Source organism: Betta splendens, chromosome 6 (assembly GCF_900634795.4).
Source record: "Betta splendens chromosome 6, fBetSpl5.4, whole genome shotgun sequence".
Classification (NCBI taxonomy): domain Eukaryota; kingdom Metazoa; phylum Chordata; class Actinopteri; order Anabantiformes; family Osphronemidae; genus Betta; species Betta splendens.
Window position 1 is genome coordinate 1,870,627 of NC_040886.2, and position 17,329 is coordinate 1,887,955.

The window sequence follows — 17,329 nt, forward strand, 5'->3', positions numbered from 1 at the left end:
AAAACAAAATATTAACTTGGTCCAACGTGTCCTACTCTGCTCAGTAGTTGGACAGAATCAAAGGCCAGTTTAAAAAGGTGAGTTTTTAGTTCATATTTAAAAACAACCAGATCTGAGGATGACTCGATCTCCAGTCGTAAGGAGTTCCATAATGCATGCACCTCGGTAGAACGCCGGCAGAACGCGATCGTGATGCAGGACCCAAATGCACAGCCGGGGCCAAACTCAGTCTGGTAATTTATTTAATAGACAGACTGGTTAACGCCAAAGCAAGAAGCATAAAGTAATCGCACGGTCAGACACCGGCAATAACGAAAACTGACAAAGGTACCGACAAGGAGTTAGTAACAACAAGTACAAAGCAAAAACAGAAACTTACTAAACTGGCGATGGGACATGGCACAACGGAATTCTCACAAATGATCTGACAACGTAATTAAGGCACATACTGAGGCTAAATAGGGTGACTAATGATTAACACAAAACAGCTGATGATCACGTGACGAAATGACAGTTGGTGAAACATTTGACAGAGTGGTAAAACAGAACCTAGAACAGACAGGAAACTAAACAAAGGAGTGTCAAAATAAAACCGGAAAGCAAGGTAGAAAATAACAGTGACGACCAGGTGCTGATCCATGACAGAACCCCCCTCTCTAGGGCGGATCCCCAGACGCCCAAAGCCACAACAGAAAACACGAACAGGGCGGGCGGAGGGAGGACCGGAGGCGGGACAGACACACCACAACTCGTAGCACCCAACCAGGGTGGGCGGAGGGAGGATAGGAGGTAGGCAGAAACAAAACCAAGGCTGCACAATGTAAACATAAGTCCACTAGGTGAGTCCATCGCAAAAAGGTGCACCAAGTCCAAGACATCAATTAACCAAGGAGACCCCACTGGGCCTAAAACCCCCTCTCATGGAGGGTGGTGATGGGGAGAGCTTGCCGACTCAACAGCCGCTGGACGGGAACGGCACACAAGGTACCCAGGGACGAAAAACGGGCTCTGGGAGGCCGGCGCCGAGGCCAGCTTCCGCCAGAACCCCACAGAGAACGACGGCTTCCTCCAGGCGGTCGATGCTCCAGGAGGCTGAGTGGTCGAGGCGGGCAGCGACGGCAGAAACCGCGCCACCGCAGGACAGGCCTCTGGAGGACCCCTCCAGAGGCAGGGGTGGCCGACGACTCAAGAGGCAGCGCCACCCCCGCGGCAGGCCGCGCCAGGGGCGAGGCCACCAGTCCGGCAGACGAGACGCGGACCGACGTGGAACCAGCGACGAAGGCAGATGTGGAGCCAGAGCCGGGACCAGAGACAAAGACAGACATGAAGCCAGAGCCGGGACCAGAGACGAAGCCGGGACCAGAGCCGAAGCCTGACGTGGAGACGAAGCTGTGACCGGGGACGAAGCCTGACGTGGAGACGAAGCCGGGACCAGAAAAGAGGACAGACGTGGAGACGTGGACGGAGCCGGACCACCAGGAACCACTGCAGACGCGGCAGACGCCGAACCACCAGGAACCGATGCAGACGCAGCAGACGTCGGGCCACCAGAAACTGAGATGAACGTGGTCGACACCGGACCACCAGGAACCACTGCCAACGTGGTCTACACCGGACCACCAGGAACCACTGCCGACGTGGTCGACACGGACCACCAGGAACCGATGCAGATGCGGCAGGGATTGGACCACCAGGAGCTTAGACGCCAAGAGTTAAGACAGTCGGGGTCGGATCACCGGGAGCTGCCTCTGCGGACGTGGTCGGACCACCGGGAGCTGCACCTGCAGATGTGATCCGTGCCAGGCCACCAGATGTAGAGGCGCACGTGGCCGGTGCCGGATCACCAGGAGCCGATGCTCCGCAAGAACCTCCTGCACCTCCCGGAACGGCTCCTGTGCACAAAGAGACAAAAAGAAAAGTCTCTGCAGGACCACCAGGAACTGCAGCAGGAACGACCCCCTCCTGGAGGCCGACAGGAACTGCAGCGGTAGCTGCAGCGGGCACGACCCCCTCCTGGAGGCCGACAGGAACTGCAGCGGAAGCTGCAGCGGGCACGACCCCCTCCTGGAGGCCGACAGGGACTGCAGCGGAAGCTGCAACAGGAACGACCCCCTCCTGGAGGTCGTGGGGAACCGAAGCAGGAACTTCCGCAGGTGCGACCTCCTCCTGGAGTTCGTGGGGAACCGCAGCAGGAACTGCGGCAGGCGCGACCCCCTTCTGGGGGTCTGCAGGAACAGGAACGGCGTCCTCCGTGGAGCCGACAGGAACGGGAACTAGAACGACCTCTTCAGGGCCAACGGGAACTGGAACAACCTCTTCAGGGCCGACGGGGACTGGAACGACCTCTTCGGGACCGATGGGGACAGAAATGGCGTCCGCTCTGGGGCCAACAGGGGCAGGAATGGCGTCCTCTCTGGAGCCAACAGGGGCAAGAATGGCGTCCTGGTTTGGCTGGGCGGCAGCGGAGCTCAACGGGGCAGAAGCTTGGCTTGACTGGGCTGGAGCTGGGCGTGACAGGGCAGCAACAGAGGTCAACACAGGTGAGGAACCTGTGGTGGCTGTAGGGTGAGGCATAGGGGCTGGTGTGGACTGGAGCACAGGGGCTTGGATGAGACGGGGCTGGGCGACCGGTGCAGCAGGGTTCAGAAGGGGCTGGGCGACCGGTGCAGCAGGGTTCAGAAGGGGCTGGGCGACCGGTGCAGCAGGGTTCAGACGGGGCTCGGCCCTGGGAGCAGGAGCCGGTTGCGGTGCTGGAGCAGACGGCGGTGTTACATTGTCCAACGCCTCCCTAAGTACAGGGATTCTCCAAAGAGGTGCCACCGCCTCTTCATCTGTCTGGGTCTGGGGGTTATTTGCCGAGGTAGCGGTGTCAAGGAGCTCCTTTACTTTAGGTACTGTGACCGACTGTGGTTCTGTGGCTGGGGCACGCTGTGGTTCTGTGGCCGGGGCATGCTGTGGTTCCGTGGCTGGGGGAAGCTGCGGTTCCGCGGCCGGGGCACGCTGTGGTTCCGCGGCCGGGGCACGCTGTGGTTCTGTGCCCGGGGCATGCTGTGGTTCCGCGGCCGGGGCAGACTGAGAGAGGTGGAGCTGGGGCAAAGACTCAGGATCTTCTGGATTCTGTCTTGGCCGGCTTCGGTGCTGGCTAGAACGCCAACAGCTTGGTCCAGGCCCCTCCCACTCAGGCGTCAAGGTGGGAGCCCAGAGCGAGCCAATAACGTCAGGACCACTCTGAGCCTTCAGCTCCTTCCTGATCTGGCGTCCCTCACCAGGAGCCAACACAACGCTCAGTGGTTGGGTCATAGCACCAGTGTGTTAGCACCATTCGTCCTCCGTTATCACGTCCTCCAGTTCGTCAACAGCCGCCAGCCGAGCCTCGACGGTGGGTGCTCCCATGGCTCTATCCAGGAGCCATCCCTAGCAGATCCGGCCACCGAGACATGGACATAGCCGCTAAACGATCCTCCTAACCGCGAAGGGAAACAAAAAATGCTGGACGAAAACAAAATTAGGCCAGCAAAACGGGGAGCTGGCTGGGTCCAGGTAATAAATAAATAAATCCTTCCCTCTAAATAAATAGAGGGAAGGATGGGTAGAAGGAAGGATGGATAGAAGGAGGGAAAGAAGGAAGAAAAGAAGGAAGGATAAAAGGATGGATAGAGGGATGGATAGAAGGAAGGAAGGATAGAAGAATAAAAGGATAGATGGATGGCTAGATAGGTAATCTCTGCAGCAGTGTTCAAAAGGAGCACAACAATCATAGCAGTTCTGATACACCGCACCCCACTCTAGAGCCTTTCCTCAGAGCAGACACACAGAGACACACTTTCACCTACTTCATGATAAACCAGTCAGCTTCTCTCTCCAACTTCAAATGGAGCGCGGTGAGAACGCTGTTGTCAGTGGCGGCGGATGGACCCTGTCACTGCGTCAGGATGGTTAACGGCTTGTTCTAAGCGAAGCCCTTGTTCCCTTACCCTCAACTGACCTCCGCTAGCTAGAGGTCTGGGGTGAGGCTGGGTTCAGTAACAAACATTTGTCCTGGGGAATGACCCACTAGCAAACACTGAGAGCAAACACTTGGGTTTAAAAGTGTGTACAGTCAGGAATTTAACCAGCGCCTCTGGTAGACGGAGCAGAAGGCCCTCACACTCTCCTGCTCTGTTTTTCTCTTGTGTTATGCAAGAATGAGAGCAAAAGAAGCACATGAGATATATGAATACATTCCCTTGTGTTTCAGGGTATGTATTTTTAGCTTTGCAGGGTCTGGACGCCCACAAAGCTGTCACATCACTTAGCTGTTGTGTGTTACACATACTTAAAGATGTGTATCATTTTTTTTGCATGTAAATAACTAATGCTCTGAATATGGGTCTTTACTGTAGGAACTCATGAGCAGGATGTCACTGGAGACTCAAAAACTGGATCTGATGGATGAGGTGCGCTGCCTCAAATTAAAGCTGGCTAATATGGATGAGACACACACCAGTACACAACTGCAAGACCACGTCAACACAAAGCAAAACAAAGCTGAGGTATGAAACATACCAGCCTGCTGCTTATTTAATACATGGTTTAAAGGCTTGTGCATGCATTGGGATAAACAGCATAACTTTTTAGCAGCTGTATTGTTTGAAGGCATTAGCATTTTTACTCTTATTTACACATTACCCTCCCATAATGCTGTTGTATGTAATGTGATTGTGTGAATGCTGCTCAGCATTCACATACTCAGTGTCAGCTGCCAGCAGCAGAAAAAGGTTTAGGATTGAAAATTTTACAGACAAAGAAAAAGAACCAAGATCATGTTGCCTCCTGGGGCACAAATGAGGACAGATCGTGAACAACAGCTTTAGGTTGTCCACAATCTGCATTGATTTTACACAGTAGTATAAAAAAAGATAGGTGACAAATTTTAATAATAACCCAGAGAGATCTGATAATAACTAATAATATTAACGCTTAAATATTCATACAAAAAGTGCAAATACAGAACAATGTCCTTCATTACAAAGTATAATAATTGTTGATTTGAGATTTTAGGATGTGATATTTTGGTGGGCATTTATAGATATCAAATTGGAACTAATGAAGAATGGTTGCGAACAACAGCAGGATGCTGGACAATGTTTCTCGGACCCACAGGCACAGCAGAGTCGATTCAGTGAGTTTTAATCAAGAGCAGTGGCATGTCAAAAACAGGTGAGCACAGGCAAGAAGGTACAGGCAAGGTTCAGGCCGGTGGAGGTCCAAAATACCAAGTAGCTGAGTCTGGCAACAGGTTACAGGACTGAGGCAAGGAGCAATGGTCAGAACACAGGCAGCAGTTCACTAGATGAACTCTGGAACGCTGGCTCAGAAACACAGTCAATCTGGCAACAAGCAAGATGAACACTGAAGCAAACAGGGTGCAGCTGGGGTGACACATGACTGGAAGTAAAGTACACAGAAATGAAAGCAGGCAGGAACTAACTAAATAAAACCGGAACTGGAATGCAAACAATGACAAGCAGGATCTGTGACAATAGTGAATGAAACAGGGTGTGTTTATAGCAGCTCTTTAGTGGGGTGCAGTAAACCAAACAGTAATAGTAGCCGAGTAGTGGGAGATGAAATATGGTGGTTCAGACTGGTGGAAATTTGTAAAATTGTGTAATCTCTTTTCAGTTCTTTGGCACATGACTACTCTACCATTTTACCACAAATATACTGTATGTGCTGTTACAGTACATGTCATTTCTAAAAGCGCGTCTGATAAATAGAGGTGGTGTTTGCCCTTGGTTATGTTAATCGTGTGTGTGTGTGTAAACATGTGAAAATATGTAGTTCTGTTCACCTTTCTCCTGCAACAGAAAAATGTGTGTATCGTATGTTCGATTCACCTTTCCTCATCCAGCCTATCATCAAGTCTAGTTGTTTTACTGTAGTTAGAGTAGAGATGTAGGAAAGCATTATGTCTTGTCCTTATACTGTAGCTATAGAGAGAGAAGCATACTTTCCTGCGTGTTACTGTAGTAACAGCTGCAAGGCTCTGGTCTGGAATGGCAGACATCCATTGTGAGCATTCCTAAAAGCCAAACACTTTCATCCCAGAAAATCATGTCAAAATCACCAACATCACATACAGTACGCACCAACTCACCAGTGTTTAATGAACGTCTTGAATCTTATGCAGACGTAGCACAGGAAATGGAGCATTACATCCGCAGCTCCTCGCTTCAACATGTGAAGGATGAGCAAATTGCAGTTTGTTAGGAAATTTGTTTATACAAATCTTTAAAGTATTTATTGAGCTAAGTCATAAACACATAATCATAAAGTTGGGAACATTACGTTTGTCTGATATTTGATTCACCTCTCCCCATCGACACCAGCCCTCTTATCACTGACTTGCATTTACTCCTCTTTCCTTGTTTCGATTTTACCATTTGATCTTCATTTGTCCACTGTCCTACATCATTCCATTCCTACCAGTGTGTGGTAAATTTCATCAGCGAGCTCCAGGAGCAGATGTGCAGGTTTCAGGAGGAGATCAGCACTCGCATCCAGGAGAAACGAGCCCTGAAGGAGAGGGAGAGCCTGCAGGTGGAGCCCAGAGGCGACCAAACTCAGGGTGGTCCTCAGATCGGGTTAGCCTGCCCAGACCTGAGCATGTCTAACACAGAGGCCTGGACCTATAATGGAGGACACACTGTACATGTAGGGACACTTGATGGATGAACTCATCTTTCTCTCATTCACCCTCATTTCCTGTTCTCTCTTCTCTCTTCTCACACGACCCATTATTTGGAAACTTCCACAGAATCAAATTAACAGCCTCATCTTTAGCCTCTGTCTGTTTTTGTGTCTCTACTGCAGGATGTGGGATGTAAACAATTTGATAAATAATCAGACTGTTTTCCAAATACATTCATAGTTATTAGAAGTAATTGAGGCTGTTGCTGAAGAAACAGTTTCAATAATGTAATGATAAATCTACAAAAGTAGCTTAAGCCTTCTGTAACTGTTGTCTTTAAGTATTTGCAGAATTTGGAAACCAGATTTGAGCTCCAATCACAATCTTGTCTTTCATCTTGGGTTTTGGATCGGCCTTTTTGGTTTATCAGTGTGCTTGCATGATAAGAGTTGGCTCCTCTACTAACAAAAGATACTACTGGATTTCAATATGTCTTGTACTGTGGTTGGATATATGTAAAGCTTCCCTCAGATACCGTCAGTCAACATGGCTTCCAATCCCATTCTGGGTTCTTGGGATCACCCTTTGCTTTGTTGTTGATACGTGCACGCTGTGGTGTCTGTTTCAGGAGGATCTTGGTTCTGAACCTGGTGTTTAAGTTCTCTCCCATTTAAATGTTGGCATGTGCACAGTTCAGAAAGATTGAAAAATCTCTTGTTGATTCTAACATTTAGTGTAGTGCTTTGTACTGTTTGCTTCATCTGGTTGTAAAAAAGGCACACAATGTAACAGATTTATCATTTTCTCAACAGGATTTGTTACAAGAAGTAAAGATGTTGAAAAGCAAAGTAGACGAGCTGGAAGGGGAGAAGAGCCAGTATGAGAGAAGACTAAGAGCGACCAAGGTACTTATTAGACCAACACAGAACACTATACCAAAACAACTGGATAATTAGCTCGCCTGGAGTGGGTTCAAGTATACTTATGTGGGTCAAATCATGTTTACTTCACATGCCTGTTAACTGCTATAGCAGGGAAAGTAACGTGGCAGACATGGGAATAAGCAATGTGCACAGCTACAAAGGAGAAAACTAAACACCGATGTTTAACTAATAGCACATATTAAATTGGTGTCCAAAGACACAGACACATTCAAATTGAATTTATTTTTATAAAATGCAGTGATTTGCGTCAATAAGTTTGTACTGACCTACAGATACATGTACAGTAACAAATGTAAAAGTGACATTTTTGCAGTGGGGGCAAGACCCAAAGTACTAGAGTATAATTTAGAATATTAATCCCATTTCAATTCAAATTTCTCCTTAGATTTTAAGCATTGTTTTGCGATATATACTCTTATTGACTTTCTTAACCTCTGAACTTTTCTATTCCTTTTAAAAGCTTTAAAACCTGATGAGAGTTTTACAAGACTAAACAAACATTTTACAAAGAGCATCTGTCTAACAGAGCCTTGTTCCTTTCCCTCATTTGTACCTGATCTTGGCCACTAACCCCTCTGTGCCTTGTTCTCTCTGGGTCTCTCTCCTGTCATTGTCCCTCTACCTGCCTCCTCTCCAGTTCTGTATCTCTTACTCCCTCCATGTATGTTATCAGTCACTCATGACCCAGCTGTCCAGCCTCAGGCTGACGGTCAAGCACACGCAGTTAGAGAAGCAGCATTTGGAGGAGCGCTGGCGCAGCACGCAGGTGGCTACTCTTCCTCTCGTCTTATTAATTTCCCTTCAGCTTCTCTTGATCGTTTCTCTAAATCTCTCTCTCATTCTCTAAATTTTCACTTGTTTTTACCACTTCCAAACTGATGCATAGAGGAGTATGTGCACTCAGTCTTGTTTTTAGCTAAACTACACATTACTATAATCTCTTACAGTACGTGTGTGTGTGTGTGTGTGTGTGTGTGTGTGTGTGTGTGTGTGTGTGTGTGTGTGTGTGTGTGTGTGTGTGTGTGTGTGTGTGTGTGTGTGTGTGTGTGTGTGTGTGTGTGTGTGTGTGTGTGTGTGTGCGTGCGTGTGTCCAACATGGCATGGACAAAACTGAACTCAAACCTAAATACTCACTAAACAGGTGATAATAATCAGACTAATAACAGGACATGACATAGCAGGAAATGAAAAGACAAAGAACCAACCAAGAGGGTATTCTTACAAAGTGAGCTGGAGTGCCCTCTGGCAGCACGGAAGCTGCCTCGCAAACGCGAGGCATTACTCAAGGTCTTTTTTGTTACAATTTTGAGTTACGAATACCGAACAGTAGAGATATTCATGGATCATCGAGTTCATGGGCGTTTACCACATATTCAGTACTGTACCACTCTGGTCAGGTGTAGGGAATTGTGTTTTGGTACTTTTACTTTTTTAATTTTTTGGATTTGGATTTTGAGATTTTGAGATTTTGATCCTCAGATGTTGTTCTGCTGCATCAGCCAGGTCACCCACTCTGATACTCTTCCCTCCAACAGCTTCACCTACTCCGCCAAACCTCAAATCTGCCACCCTCCTCTTTAGCTCATGCTTCTGTTCTCCTTCCCCACTGAAAAGCACAAAGTCACTGACTGCTTGTCATGCTCTTATTTCATCGCTCTTTGCTAACCATGTTATTTTTGCTAGTTTTTGTGTACGACGTTGGCGTCAAAGACAGGATTCGCACTCGCATTGTTTGTGGCAAAAACTCAATAAATATTGTTAAACTGAGTCGGTTCTGCAGCCCATTCTTGAAATCCACCACTTGAGCCTGAGCAGCCGTTGACCCAATCGTGACAACAGCCCCTGCTCTGTCAATCCCCACAGACAGAAATATCTGACCTGCAGCAGCTCCTTGCCACCAGAAACGCTGAGATTGAGTGTCTGCAAACGCAGCTGCTGGCTGTGGGCGGCACAGCCACCGACAATGCTGAAAAAGGTAACAGCAATATGTACAGTATGTCCCGTTAACTTCGATCCAATTATTGTAATATGTAATTAACACGTTCATCTCCCCTCTGCTGTGTCCCTATCTTCTTGTCTTGTTCTTGATTTTTGGCTGCCCTCTGCTTTAGGGGAGATGTATATCAAGCACCTGGTTAGCAAATGTAAGGCATGATGGGCTCTCCAACTGGTCTGATTTCCACTCAAACACCGTTACTGGTGCATTTTTGTCATAAATACAGAAGATTTCAAGTGTGTGTCGGTGGACTGCTTAGGACTGGCGCCCAGCCAAACTTCGTTTGGTGTCAGTCATTTCCATGTTACACATCCTTTCAAATCCCCAGACATTCTCTGAGCTTGGCAACTGTTGAATAACAAGACAAAGCTGTAGTGCCGCATCAAGCAACACAAGACAACTATCTTTGACACGTCTTTTCCCCTGTAGTTTCCCTCCCATTGGCAGCCAGCTAATTTACTTTAAAAGTTCTTTGCTCGTTCTATTAGTTGATTTGGACAGTACTAAATGTGCTTTGGTATTAGCACCTTAGTATTGGTCATAGTTTTCAAAAAATGTGATTTGTGCCAATAAATGTCTAGGTTCAATAACTTTGGATATAGTGTCTAGTTCAACTTTGAATAATGACACAAGCAAGAACATTAAATGTTTAAAGAACATTGCTTGTGCATCAAATGGTCTACTTTAAAACAAAAAAGCAACGCCAAATCAATAACAATGAATTTATTTCTGTAACCAGTGACACGGCTAAACAGGGGTTATGATTAAAATATGTTTCCATAACACTGCTATTTACAGCAGCTGCTGGAAATTGAAATTCAACACAAACTGAACAACTGTCTGTCAGACATCTTTGCATGTAATTAGGATGTGAACTAAACAAAGTTAATGAATAGATACATTCTCACTGGATAATCGCTGCACTAAGCAGGAAATAAATAAGACAAAATGAAAATACAACAAACTCAAATTCTATGCCAAGAATGACTGGGAAAACACGTGAGGATAACAATGATAAAAAAACAATCAAAACTAAGAACAAACTGACAAAGATGTCAGGGATCCAAAACAAACTTAGCTATTAGCTACTGTAACCATTTGAAAGGATGCTGAATTACATTTGCCACAGGTTTGTGTGTGTGTGGTCATACTGTGTATTTTTATTTTGTTGTTATTAGCACTGTGTTAAACACAACTTCAATTCATCCATGTGTTCCTGTATCACTGTAGTGTAACCCCAGGTGATGGTTTGTGGGTGTTGTGGTTTCAGAATGTTTTGCTTTCTTTTATTATTCGTATGAGTATGGCTGTCGGGTTAATTGCCAACATCACACTATGCACCTAATACATTGTTAACATTGAATAGACATTGTATCACTGCAAACCAAATAATGTGAATCCCTTGTCTCCATTGGTCAGACCAAGAATACCAAAATCTGAAGGTGGGGATGGAAAGTCTCTTGGCTTCTAATGATGAAAAGGTTTGTCATCAACTGAACTGAACTGCAGATTCATTAAACCTACAAGCAGTTTTGTGTTGAATTATGTGCTTTTCTGATTCACAGGATCGTCAAATACAGGAGTTGACCATTTTACTAGGCCAATACCAAAAGCGGGAGGTCATGGCTCTGGCAATGGGTATGAGCCACATCCCTTTTAACCTTTTTAAGCCTTAAATGCCTACAATCAGGGCACAATATATTTTCTTACCTCTCTTTTATTGTGGGAATCAATAGGTTTGTTTTTATCTAACAGGGAGCAGTGAAGAGGAGCTAAGCGGCAGTTTGAAACTCAGAGCAATCACACATAAGACACAATCTGATATTCTTACATCAGAGGTAAGTCCTTTATATTTTTCATATAATTGTTGGTTAAATAAATGAGACAATGTGTCTAGTGTTTCTCCTTATCATTTCACACATATCAAATAAAAGCGTATGTTTTCTCTGAACAGATGTCATCAAGAGGATCTTCTCCGCTTATATTATCGTCATCTGCTTACCAGGGAGATATGGACACCAGGTATAAACATGTAACACATAAGACAAAACTTACATTTTCCATTTTATTCTTCTTATTAATGCATCTTTTCTTCATGTAGCATCCAAACATTTATGGACTCGTTGCTGGCATCCACTGGAGAAAACAGCTTCTTTAATGGATCTTGGTAAGTGGAGGTTTTTGTAACTTCTGATTCACGACATTGTAGTTGGCACGAAACTAAAACAACAAAACGTAGAGGTTGGCAGACAATGCACATTTTAGCTAAGTGAGATTGAGATGATTTTCCTTCCAGGCCTCAGCGCAGGTTGCTCTCCAGCAGTCTTGAAGAGTTGCAGAGTGGATCTTTGCAAAAGGTTTGTTAATTAATCATTTCAAATGTATAGTCCCCTGACACCTACTGGCTTCCATAATAATGATAATCTAATCTATTTACTTCAAACTGATACTGTACACACACTACGGCTGTACTAACTCTCTTCTTTCTAACGTACTGTTGTGTTTTTATGTTATTATATGCCTGCTCTATTTCCTGTTTGTGTGGGTTTAGGTCATAGAGATCCAGCCACTAGAAAGTGAATCACACATAGGGACAGAGGTACTGATCTGTTGCCTGATTTCTTATAATCTGACCTTCAGCTTCATGACTAAACACAGACACATTTATACAGAACCTTAATGATTATTTTATAAATGGGAAGGGATTTGTTTCTTTTTGGCATGTTTTGAAAGCATTTTAATTAGTCAGTATAATAAAAACAATATAAACTAAGTTAATGAAAACTTGCTTATAGTCTTTTTATATAGTATATGTAGTCCCTTTAGTTTAGTAGTTTCTTTAGACCTCAGTAGCTGTGGCAGCGTAAGCTGGTATTCTTATGCTCATCTAAGATAAATTAGCCCAATACTCAACAAGACATGAATTCTACAGTACTTTTACAATGTTGCAATGTCTCATCTTTTCAGTTGAAGCATAACTAACTAACTAACTAACTAACTAACTAACTAACTAACTAACTAACTAACTAACTAACCAACTAACTAACTAACTAACTAACTAACTAACTAACTAACTAACTAACTAACTAACTAACTAACTAACTAACTAACAACTTTATTCCAGCTGCTGCTTGTTTGTGAATATTTTGGCTTCAGTGTTGTTCTGGTTGTTAGACTGAGAATACCCAACTAAAAACAGTTCAAACAGATGCAGCAATCGGTGGCCGTCTGTGGCTCAAGAGGTACAGCTGGTACCTGCCTCTGTTGTCGGACACGACGCCTCCTCCCGGTGGAGTGCTGAAGTGTCCTTGGACAAGACACTGAAGCCCATGTGGCCCAGCGTGTCAGCTGCACCAGTGTGTGGAGTGTGTGTGAATTTGTGTGAATCTTGTTTGAGCCACATCATTAAACAGCAGTGAGTCTGTGTATTTACAGTAGCAGCGATACATGGCCATACCATAAGAACACTTTTCAACATTTTCAGCCCATAAAAGTTAAGGTACTACTGCCATTCATAAATAGTAATTGCTATACTTTCATGCAACCTTTTTTAAAGCTGAAAGTCACCCTTCATCACTTAATTATTTTATTTCAAATTTGTGCTGGCTGGGGTCCAGTATGTCCAGGTACCTCTGTAAATCATCAGAAGCTCATTTACTGTATGAGCTTTCCTGTCATTGTAGCATGACAGGCAGTTCAATTGCAGATAAAGACACGCAGTCTTCAGACCACACACACACACACACACACACACACACACACACACACAGACACACACACACACACAGAGGCCAAACTCCGCTGAAATTGCCATCAATAGTTTTGGTAGTGCCTAGTCATGGCTGCCTCAACTGTTTCTTCCACCTATTTCTTCAGCTTCTTGGTGACTTAGATACCTGATCAGAGAGTGGCATTATCAATCACCTCTAAATGAACTGTTTGTTGTGCAACAGAAGATGGAACAGGCTACCTTGTTTTACTCTATCTATCTATCTATCTATCTATCTATCTATCTATCTATCTATCTATCTATCTATCTATCTATCTATCTATCTATCTATCTATCTATCTATCTATCTATCTATCTATCTATCTATCTATCTATCTATCTATCTATCTATCTATATATACATAAATATATACATATATATATATTAGCTATATAATATAGCTACACTACTCATTTCAAGTCTCATTTACTGTATTTTTATGCTGTGCTTGTGCAGAATCCACACCTGGAGTTGAGCAGATACCAGACCCTGCCAGGAAAGCTGAGTAGAAGGAGAGACCTACGAGCTGAGATGAATGGTAGCAAAGAAAGAGAGGGAGATTATTTGCCTCCTGCTCGTGACCATGAGCAGGATTACAGTATGAGTGAGTTCCTGCAACTTGATATTGTAATTATATGAACTGTACATTTTTCTGTAGTCTCTGGGTAGAAAAGCTGTGCTTTTTAGCTATTTTTAAGGTTAATGAATTATTAGCACATTTATCAATAGAAGTGATACTGAAAGCTCTTAAAAGCTAAATACTAGATAGGAACCCAGATCTGCATAGTTTCATGAAATATATGTATACCTTATTATAGGTGCCTAATTACCTAATTTTGGCAAATTCTACTCAGATGGTAATACATTTAGGTTTTAAATAGCGCTAGCTAATAATTAACAATGGACCAAAAGGTAACTAGTCATTTCCTTCATTTCCAGGCTTGTGCTAAGAAATGCTAATGCTAATACTTTACCTCCTAGAAGAACAGTAAAATAACAAATTATCTTTGTAAAAGGAAAACTGTTTGTACAGTTTTGTGAATGTTAACAGACAAACTAATGAATAACTGTCTGTACTCCAGCTACTTTCTTGTCGGCGCCATCTCTCTTTCCACCCTCTTGCTGTTTGCTATCGGTTCGCTCATTACTCTCTTCTTTTGTTGTGGCTGCAGTTGGCTGTAGGAGCGCCAGTACTCCAGCTTTAGGTACTATACTGAATACTCACATAGAAAATCAAATGCCAACTCTAGATATTTCAGGAGACTCTTAACAGAATAAAAATGTTGTTCTGATCTCAGGTCAGTTCCCTAGAGTAATGTCACAGTGAAACATCTGAGCTGAGCAGTGTCATGGTGTGTCAGAGTTTTCACTGGGGATGAAAGCAGCTACAAAACTAGGGTTATTGGGTCTCCCTCATGTCTCAATACTGCCAAGCTTTCTTGCATCAGCATTCACAACAGCACACGCATGTGTGCACGGTTTAAAAGGCATACGCACAGATCCACCCATATACTGTACCTCCAATAAAGAGGCAGATGTTGAACACAGGGCTGTGTGAGAACATGGAATGCAAACGTAAGGTGTGTTAAACACTAAGTGTACACCAGGGTTGTGACTTAAATTTGACCTCTGCTCACCCTCACTCGCACACAGCTGGTGCCATTCTGGATTGCAGCTTCATGGTGGATCTGGGCTTCGTTTATCATCTACGTCAGTGTCTATGTTGTTATATAATATAAGGTTGCAACTCAGTTGAATGCACATGAACTGATCAGGGTCACGGTTTGGTGTAAACAAACTCTGACACCTGACATCGTCAATGTTAGAAACTGCAAGAAAAGAGTCATCCACTCTCCCAGTCAACACATTTCACATAAACAACTACCTTTAGTTTGCATGTTGCTTATTTAAACCACATCTGACATGTACACTATACAGCAGAGGGTATTAGCAGGCTGTAACTAACAGGCTTCTGCTTGCTCTCCTTCTCACTACCTTTTTCTGCCGCTTCTGCTCCCTGAAAAACATGACCTTTATAATGTTAATGGTGGGTACTTCAACTCAACCAGCAGCACTTTTGTCGGCCTGTTTAGTAATAAGATATTAGTGATGATCCTTCTTTCATTCTTGCATTATAGATGCATGTGTGCTAGAGCGAGGCATTCAATGGCATAATTCTTATCTTCTTTTAGCAGGGTGCACAGAGAAGCTGGATGACTGCATTCTGTCTGACCAGTCCCCTCTGTCCTCTGTATCGGCCTCTGGACAACATTCTCTTGTATCACCAGAAACCAGGAAATCCCACAGAGGCATTAAAAAACTCTGGGGGAGGTACGTTTCGCCTGAGCTGTATGATACTTTTACATGTATAGAATATTTTGCTTTGCTCTCACACACATTTTTCAACCCACAGTAACGGTGTCTTTTTCTATGTTTCCTTTAAACACTTATGTTGGTTGTCTCTAGGATTCGTCGCAGCCAATCAGGTAGCCCTGTACAGGTTCTTGACCCTGAACTGGGAGACTTCAAGAGGGGGGGGTTCAGAGCCACAGCTGGACCACGACTGGCCCATTCTGGAAACACAAGGTACACTTGCTGACGGACCAATTATTGCTTGTTATTTCAAGAATATTAACTTGTGTATACAGTATAGTCTCTCTCTCTCGCTCTCGCTCTCGCTCTCACACACACACACACACACACACACACACACACACACACACACACACACACACACACACACACACACACACACACACACACACACAGAACCCAAGGGAGACTGACTGACAAACATATTTTATATATGAATATAACATATATTTAATTTAAAAAGCATGTGGCACAACCAAAAACACTCCCTAACACAAAATAGGAAAAATATGACATCTGAGAACCCTGACTCACAGAACTAGACAGCATAAAGGAACTAAAACAAAGCAGAGCCGGAGAGTATGACCTGAAGCGTGAAGCAGCAGAGGGTTGCGTGAATAAGAGGTATATGAGAAGATGAGACAATCAGTGCTGGTGGTGGCTGAGGGGAAGATCAGGGAGGAGGTGTGAGAGTCAGGGGCCGCGACTAGATAAGGTTGGAGACAAAGACAACGTGAACTAATATGCTTCAAATTCTCACATACTGAACACTAACATTAACAGTAGAGGACCAGTTTTGGAAGCTCTTTTTCTAAATGGAGGGGTCTGCTTTAAAACACGTTTCCTGTCTCCTGTCAGAGACCTGAAGATGCCTTTTTCCAAGTGGAGCACAGAACAGGTGTGTGGCTGGCTTGAGGATATTGGACTAGGTCAGTACAGCATCCTAGCTTGTCACTGGGTCACCAGTGGTGAAACTCTAGTGTCAGCGACCCCACAAGATTTTGAAAAGGTACAGTACACACTTTTATACCTTGCTATATGTTGAAATAAAACACCTGAGACATCCCTTTGGCTTAGACAAAATATCCTTCCATCCAACTTACAGTGTCACAGTTCTGCCTGTCTGGTCAGAGTTGATGTGTGTTCGTTGATTTGGCATTTACGTTATGCCTGTCTCTGCTTTTTAGCCTTCTCTTTAGTTACGCCTGTCATTATCATCTACCTCAGACCGACCCCAAAGAGAAGACGCCCTTCTGATTCTCTATTGCTCTCTATTCCATTAGATAATAAAATGAGCTTCTTCAAAGCAGTGTGAACGTTTTGTTGTCATTTACTTATATGTTTACACATTACACACATATACAATATGTGTGTTTTCAGGAGTTGGCAATGAAGAATCCACTCCACAGGAAGAAGCTTCAGTTAGCCATCAACACATTCAGCAGCAAGCAGCCTGAAAAGTCAGCAGAGCTGGACTACACCTGGGTTAATCGTACGTACTGAAAAAGAGACACATGAGCATTCATTGAAAAACATTTCATCTTAAATGTTGTATTCCTAAAATAACTTTCAT

The 17,329-nt window shown here is 44.3% G+C and overlaps 1 protein-coding gene across 19 annotated transcripts in view; it reads left to right on the forward strand.

The window, feature by feature from the left end:
• Positions 1-17,329, forward strand: part of ppfibp2b (PPFIA binding protein 2b) — a 49,661-nt gene that overhangs the window by 28,953 nt on the left and 3,379 nt on the right. For 6 of the 19 annotated variants that reach the window (XM_055509447.1, XM_055509434.1, XM_055509442.1 and 3 more), the window contains 17 exons: positions 4,383-4,532; positions 6,472-6,696; positions 7,486-7,578; positions 8,255-8,383; positions 9,481-9,592; positions 9,729-9,761; positions 11,033-11,094; positions 11,179-11,251; positions 11,369-11,451; positions 11,568-11,635; positions 11,715-11,780; positions 11,910-11,970; positions 13,840-13,987; positions 15,576-15,714; positions 15,850-15,969; positions 16,615-16,765; positions 17,137-17,248. In XM_055509447.1, the coding sequence (XP_055365422.1) occupies positions 4,383-4,532; positions 6,472-6,696; positions 7,486-7,578; positions 8,255-8,383; positions 9,481-9,592; positions 9,729-9,761; positions 11,033-11,094; positions 11,179-11,251; positions 11,369-11,451; positions 11,568-11,635; positions 11,715-11,780; positions 11,910-11,970; positions 13,840-13,987; positions 15,576-15,714; positions 15,850-15,969; positions 16,615-16,765; positions 17,137-17,248 (1,825 nt within the window). The remainder of the gene's footprint in view (positions 1-4,382; positions 4,533-6,471; positions 6,697-7,485; positions 7,579-8,254; positions 8,384-9,480; positions 9,593-9,728; positions 9,762-11,032; positions 11,095-11,178; positions 11,252-11,368; positions 11,452-11,567; positions 11,636-11,714; positions 11,781-11,909; positions 11,971-13,839; positions 13,988-15,575; positions 15,715-15,849; positions 15,970-16,614; positions 16,766-17,136; positions 17,249-17,329) is intronic. The other 13 variants (XM_055509445.1, XM_055509448.1, XM_055509451.1 and 10 more) reach the window with 9 other exon arrangements.